Source organism: Littorina saxatilis, linkage group LG15 (genome assembly GCF_037325665.1).
Source record: "Littorina saxatilis isolate snail1 linkage group LG15, US_GU_Lsax_2.0, whole genome shotgun sequence".
In the NCBI taxonomy this organism is placed as follows: Eukaryota; Metazoa; Mollusca; class Gastropoda; order Littorinimorpha; family Littorinidae; genus Littorina; species Littorina saxatilis.
In genome coordinates, this window is record NC_090259.1 from 27,548,023 (window position 1) to 27,555,532 (window position 7,510).

At 43.3% G+C, this 7,510-nt stretch overlaps 1 protein-coding gene across 1 annotated transcript in view; it reads right to left on the reverse strand.

The window, feature by feature from the left end:
- LOC138948974 (1-deoxyxylulose-5-phosphate synthase YajO-like) overlaps window positions 1–6,382 on the reverse strand; it is an 8,978-nt gene extending 2,596 nt beyond the window's left edge. Inside the window, exons 1-6 of the mRNA XM_070320664.1 lie at window positions 6,223–6,382; window positions 5,173–5,318; window positions 4,343–4,496; window positions 2,444–2,617; window positions 1,735–1,832; window positions 519–691 (exon numbers count right to left, since the gene is read on the reverse strand). Coding sequence (XP_070176765.1) covers window positions 519–691; window positions 1,735–1,832; window positions 2,444–2,617; window positions 4,343–4,496; window positions 5,173–5,318; window positions 6,223–6,354 — 877 coding nt within the window. The 5' untranslated portion in view covers window positions 6,355–6,382. The remainder of the gene's footprint in view (window positions 1–518; window positions 692–1,734; window positions 1,833–2,443; window positions 2,618–4,342; window positions 4,497–5,172; window positions 5,319–6,222) is intronic.
- Between the last annotated feature and the right edge of the window lie 1,128 nt (window positions 6,383–7,510).

The following is a 7,510-nucleotide window of genomic DNA, read 5'->3' on the forward strand; positions in this document are numbered from 1 at the left end:
GTGGTATGGGGCCTGTGCTGACATTCCAAAGCATTGCTTCAACTAGAATATTAAGTAAGTGCACAAATTGCCTGATCATTAATTTTATCATACTATTTTACAAAGGAGTTACATGCATTTCGCGGCTGTGCCATTTCTGAACGTTCTTTACTGAACTGATGACCGGAACACAGACACACAGGCACAGACAGATACAGACAGACAGACTTACAGACGGACACACACACACACACACACGCGCGCGCATACAAAACAAACACACACACACACACACACCCCCCACACACACACACAGAACACACACACTCTTGCAATGTCCCTGTCTGTCTCTCTGTCTCTGTCTCTGTCTCTCTCTGTCAGTCTGTCTGTCTTTCTCTCTCTCCCTCTCTCTTTCTCTCTCTCTTTCTCTGTCTCTGTTCTGTCTCTCTCTCTCTCTCTCTCACTATCCTCTGAGGCTCTGTTGTTTAATAACTCATCCCCCCCTCCCGCCCCTTTTATCTTCTCCCCCTCCTCCTGACCTCTGGACGTGGCGATCTTCTGAGCAACGTCAAGAGTGGTCCAGTAACTGTCCTTGTCGATGGCTGACCAGGCAGGGAGGGACTCCATGTTGAGCGTCTCGTCTTTCGTGCACCATCCCAGGCGGCCTCCCTCCGGCCTCTGGCCTCTCTCTATCTTGCCCGTCAGGAGGCCTCTGTTACAGAGACACACAACTGACGTGAAGTGATCGAAGTAAAGTGAACTTGGTTGAACTTAGCTGAATGAACTGATTTTTATTTCAAAGATTTCAAACAATCAATCAATCAATCAATCAATGAGTCTTATATCGCGCATATTCCGTGGGTACAGTTCTAGGCGCTCTGCAGTGATGCCATGTGAGATGAAATTTTATACGGCCAGTAGATTGCAGCCATTTCGGCGCATATTTACCTTTCACGGCCTATTATTCCAAGTCACACGGGTATAGGTAAACAATTATTAACTGTGCCTAAGCAATTTTGCCAGGAAAGACCCTTTTGTCAATCGTGGGATCTTTAACGTGCACACCCAATGTAGTGTACACGGGGGGAGGTTCGGACACCGAAGAGAGTCTGCACACAAAGTTGACTCTGTGAAATAAATTTCCGCCGAACCTGGGATCGAACTCACGCTGAAAGCGGCCAACTGAATACAAATCCAGCGCGCTACCAACTGAGCTATATCCCCGCCCGACACAAAGAAAGGGAGAGAGAGCCGGAGAGAGTGACAGAGAGAGAGAGAGAGAGAGAGAGAGAGAGAGAGAGAGAGAGAGAGAGAGAGAGAGAGAGAGAGAGAGAGAGAGAGAGAGAGCCGGAGTGAGAGTGACAGAGAGAGAGACAGAGAGAGATAGAGAGACAGAGAGAGAGAGAGAGAGAGAGACAGACAGACAGAGAGACAGAGAGAGACAGAGAGACAGAGAGAGAGCCGGAGCGAGAGTGACAGAGAGAGAGAGAGAGACAGAGAGAGAGAGAGAGAGACAGAGACAGAGAGAGAGAGAGAGAGAGAGAGCCGGAGTGGAACTATGCTTCTTCTTCTCCTTCGTTCATGGGCTGAAACTCCCACGTTCACTCATGATTTTGCACGAGTGGGTTTTTACGTGTATGACCGCTTTTAACCCCGCCATTCAGGCAGTCATACGCCGCTTTCGGTGGGGGGGGGGGGGGGGGGGACAGGAGAACAACGTTTAAACGAGCCCGTCGTGTCTGCGATTCAACTGACCCTTTTAGTGGACTCCAAGGCAGGACACCGAGACCGTTGAGTTGACACACCACGAATGGGTCCATCTCTGATTCCCTGCTCACCAGGCTGTATTGTTGCTGTAAATGAAATCAGAAAAGAACGTCTCAAAGACGGACACGGGTCAACTTTATGTGCAGACCCAGAGACGGTATCCATCTCCCACCCCCGTGTCACCACAATGGTACGTTAAAGATCTTGGTCATTCTACCATAAGTGCAGATGGATGATACCACCTAAACACGCATACATCAAAAGCCGTGAGGGCGTAAAAACTCGAATTGTATAAACCAATTCATGTCCAATAATATAGGCAATTAAGACCTGACGGACAATAAGCCCCTTAAAATTTACTTTATTTTTACGTCTGAAAGAATTTCTCCAAAAACAAAACAAAACAAAATTGACTGCCAACGTCAAGAAATCGGGTTTCATGAAAACGATTTTAAATTTAACCGGCCTTTTCTCAACGTTTGAAAGAATTTCTGTGAAGAGCACTACCATCTCATCAATTTTACATGTTCAAGATCCTGGAGAATAGGAGAACACCACACTCCATTTACCCACACTCCATTCACATTTCTAAATGAGTTTTTTGTTCTCTCGCTGTCTTACTTTGGCCAGGACTATACTGCACTTTAAAAAAAAATCGACACACAAAAAATGATGCAAAAAAAGAATCAAGACAAACCTGCAGCGAAATGAAATTGCTGAGTCCCATGTGTTTGCTGACTTCAATGATTTTCTGCAGCTGCCATCCAACCAGGTTACTGGCCCCCAGGTATCTGACCTTGCCACACCTCACAAGGTCATTCAACGTCAGCAGTGTCTCTTCCAGCGGCGTGGCGTCATCCCAGTTGTGGATCTGAAGAATGACGTCAAAAAGTGAAGACCAGAGGCCGCTTTCATGGGCCAGCAATACGGTCATTCAACTGCTGTTGAACGAGTGAAATGCAGTAGTCCGACGAAATCGGGTTTCATAAAAACGATTTCACGGAGATCTGCCCGATTACAGTACTGTGCTGCCCTCCCCCAGAACTGCGTTCGGACAACCGCAGTCAAGTGACGAAGCGGTGGTCTGACTGTCAGTATGTCTATCGCGAGTCAATGAAAACAACTCCGGGTGTGCTGTCAAAATGTGCGTCAAGCCCTCCGATCCGTCCCACATTAACTCCGCGACTCATTAAAAATACATAACTTACACGGTTGCCTCATCTCTCTTCCGTTATTTGTGGCATTAATTACTTGGTAATGTCGAGACGTTCTCCCGGACAACACTTCTACCATTTTTAAAAAAATTCAAGATTTTTAACAAGATGTAAAGTATATACCGACTGTAAAAAAAGGAAATGTACCGTGACTAACCTTTGAATGGCAATAGTTTTTTTTTTTTAAAAGTAGGCCGATAAAAAAACAGGGAATAACAACATGAATGCTAAATCAGTCTTGCATGATCTCCTGGGTTCTCGAAACAAACAATAACAATCAAGAAACAATCAAACAATATTCGGTATGCATCTTTTTTTAAACATACATTCCTTCGTCCGATCGTGTTGACCACATCGGATACATTCAGCCTTTGTCGAGGATTTATCCAGGCTTTATCCATATTTCAATAATTTCAGGCTTTATGCAAGCTTTATCTGGGCTTGATCCAGGCTTGTACATGAGATGACAGGATCTTTCTTAAACTGACACATACCAAAATTTGTCAGCCTGGCTGCGCACAGTGAGAATTATTTTGTTGACTTGAGTTCCAAGCTTGACTCTTGTGTCGGTTTTGTTGGAAATTATTCAGCAAGAAAGTAGGCCTATCGCTTCAAGCTTGACTCTTGTGTCGGTTTTGTTTGGAATTATTCAGCAAGAAAGTAGGCCTATCGCTTCAAGCTTGACTCTTGTGTCGGTTTTGTTGGGAATTATTCAGCAAGAAAGTAGGCCTATCGCTTCAAGCTTGACTCTTGTGTCGGTTTCGTTGGAAATTATTCAGCAGGAAAGTAGGCCTATCGCTTCAAGCTTGACTCTTGTGTCGGTTTTATTGGAAATTATTCAGCAAGAAAGTAGGCCTATCGCTTCAAGCTTGACTCTTGTGTCGGTTTTGTTGGAAATTATTCAGCAAGAAAGTAGGCCTATCGCTTCAAGCTTGACTCTTGTGTCGGTTTCGTTGGAAATTATTCAGCAAGAAAGTAGGCCTATCGCTTCAACCTTGACTCTTGTGTCGGTTTTGTTGGAAATTATTCAGCAGGAAAGTAGGCCTATCGCTTCAAGCTTGACTCTTGTGTCGGTTTTATTGGAAATTATTCAGCAAGAAAGTAGGCCTATCGCTTCAAGCTTGACTCTTGTGTCGGTTTTGTTGGAAATTATTCAGCAAGAAAGTAGGCCTATCGCTCTGCACAGAAATGAGCTATGCTACTGACTCTTGGTACATGTCTACGTGCTAGGATGCTAATCTGTGGTGGCGTATATGATCGCCTTCACAAAAAAGGAAGGTGTTATTCACTTAAAGTGATAGTGTGTGCTTGTCTCTTTCTCCTCCTCTTGCTCCTCTTCATATTTCGTATCTACGTCATCGTAAATATATATGACGTCATACCTGCAGCAGGTCAACGTAGTCTGTCTGAAGACGCCGAAGACTCTGTTCCACGCTGTCTATGATGTGTCTACGACTGAGTCCCACCGCGTTAGGATTGGTGGAGTCCATTGTTCCGCGTACCTTGGTGGCCACTACAAAACGATCTCGTTCTTGCCTGCAACGTAATGAGCCGGAGGTCAACACAAGGTCAAGGTCAAAGTGCCAATGTCAGGTCAGGTCAAGGTCAAAAGGAGTCTTTACTAGATACATCAAACTTCAGGTGCAATTTTCTGTTCTTTTTTTTTAGTACAGAAACATACTGCTCTCCTTGTTTGTCCTTATCATTTTATGACCTATGATTACGAGACATGCACATCCTTGCGGTGACCTTACGAGTAGTTTTCTGCTGCTGATATAACGAAGTCACCGGGACACAATTGGGTCTCAAATTTTGTGTTCAGTACCTTTGGATGTGACAGAAAGTTTACGTGACGCCATTACGACATCTTCTCGAAGTTTTCTTCTCTTTTGACGTCAGAGAATTCCCTTTGGAAGAGAGGGCCGGCCAAGAACTGACGTCTTGGTTTAATTATTCGGTGGGTTTTTTCATGAACGTGTCACAGTCAAAATATTTCCCTCAATATTTGTGTCCGTTCTTATATTCAAAACTACACTTACGGTACTGGCAAAAAATGGTCCACCACTTACACTCCTTGCCTTATTCGAATTAATCAAATCGATTTCACAGAAGCCGGGTCACAAAGAATGAAAATGTAACAACTGTTATGAAAATACGCACACTGTCTGTCTGTCTGTCTGTTTGTCTGAATGTAGCTAGAAGAGTCCCTAACTTAGCAAGCCACGATCCAACGATGGTCTCAGATTTCCCGCGTCCGTAGATGTTGGCGGTGTCGATGAAGTTACCTCCCCATTCCACGTATCTGTTGATCAGTGCATGAGACCCAGCTTCGTCTAGCTGGCCTGGCCATCCGGGAATCTGTCAGTAAATTCAAAATGTAATTCATACGTTGACTGTAGGAGAAATTAGATTTTTTTTAAAATCAGATAACAGCAATTTAGTCATGCAATCAAAATCAGCCGGCGCAAAACTGAGAAAATAATTCTCAGGGGAGGCAATTCAATAGGTATCGTTTACAGCGGCTGTGTCCCTTGTCAGATATTGATTCTTCGTGAGTTATTCTAAATGGTGCCGTTGTACAAGGTTCGCATTGATATAGCAGTTGAGGGGAAAACGATCACGTCAATATGTGAAATACTTTTTTTTTAAGACTTCATCAGTGTATGTTTAACGAGCCAGTTTTCCTGATTTGTGTAACATCGTTTTAATTACCTGTGTTATTTTCGGGGGTCTGGGGGTAGGTGGGGGGAATTTTAATCCTGTAAATTCAGGCATTAGTCAAATCGAACACACCATCTTATTAAACGAAAACACAATAATTAAGCAAGACCAACACACCCACACACAGATATATATACACACACACACTAGCACACACACACACTAGCACACACACACACTAGCACACACACACACACAAGCACACACACACACTCACACCCACACACACACTCACAGATATATATATACACACACAGATATATACACACACACACACACACACACACACACACACACACACACACACAGATATATATATATATATATATATATATATACACACACACAGATATACACACACACACACACACACACACTCACACACACACAGAGATATATACACACACACACACACACACACACACACTAGCACACACACACACACACACACACAGATATATATACACACACACACTAGCACACAGACACACACACACACACGCACACACTATTAAGTACTTCTACTGAGGCACAAACTCACTGCAGGTTCCCCAAATGTCATGGTTCCCAGACATAGGTTGGAGACTCGCAATCCAGATTTTCCCAGAAAGACGTACTTGGATTTTGAATCGTCCGGTATGCTGTCCATTTTATTCACACTGTGCGAAAGCATCTCGAGCAACCACAACGAAATGTCAACGTTAGCTAATCTTCCCAGCTGTTGTCACAAGCTATACATATGCATTAGCCAATAAAGCTTTAAAAAATCGAGGTTACTATGACTTTTTTTTCAGCAGTCAGACGCATCCTGACCTCAGGTCAAAATGAGTTCGGTTCATTCTCTCCCTGACAGGATGCCTTGAGTTTCCTTGTCTGGCAAGGAAACCGATTTTTTTACATAATTTATTTAGAGCTTTTTGTAATGTGTTATGGATGTAAGCAGATTCGCGATCGTCGATAATGATTTTTCATGGTGTTTTGTAATTTTTAAATTACAGAGGAATTTTTATTTTAGACAGTTTCAAGCGAGCTATTTTTCGCGGATGTATTTACTGTGTGCAAACAACTCTAAATATGGCATAAGTGTCACGTGATAATCAACCGTTTGGTTTCGCGCTCGCTGGAGCAGACGAGTTTTTTGACAGTGATGCAACCATATATTACGGTCTCCTTCCTGCAGCAGTCCCAAAATTTCGACTTGTTTTGACCTTAGAACGATGTCTTTATCATAACTGTGAAGAACAGAACGGAGATCACTGTCGAAGTCGGCCAATCTGCAAACATTTTCGTCTCGCGAACACTGCTCGTGAACAACAAAATATATGGGAGATCACTCTGTATTCTGGTTTTGATAGATTCGCGTAGGACTGTCGCGTCCGGTCAGAGAGACAACTGGCGATAGCCGTGGAGCGATGATTATCAGAATGCAGTCAGACGGTGATCACAAAATATTGTTCCCAGACATTGATAACTTAATTAAGTAAAATAGTTAATTCAGTAACGGCGTTTCTTTGCTTATCAAAGCACACTGGAATCTTTCATCTTAATTTATTTGATTAGAAAGGGCCTTTATTAGATAATCGCTCAGGCTGGTTGGGCAACGCTTTATTCAGTAACTTGCTATGCCAAGAAATATAGGCTCATGTTATAATATCAAAATTAACACACGTGCGCTTTTGGAGATAAACACATAGGTCTACGAACGGACTCCATGTTAAACTCTTGGTGGAGTGTTTTTATATTTAGTCAAGTTTTGACTAAATATTTTAACATCGAGGGGGAATCGAAACGAGGGTCGTGGTGTATGTGCGTGTGTGTGTCTGTCTGTC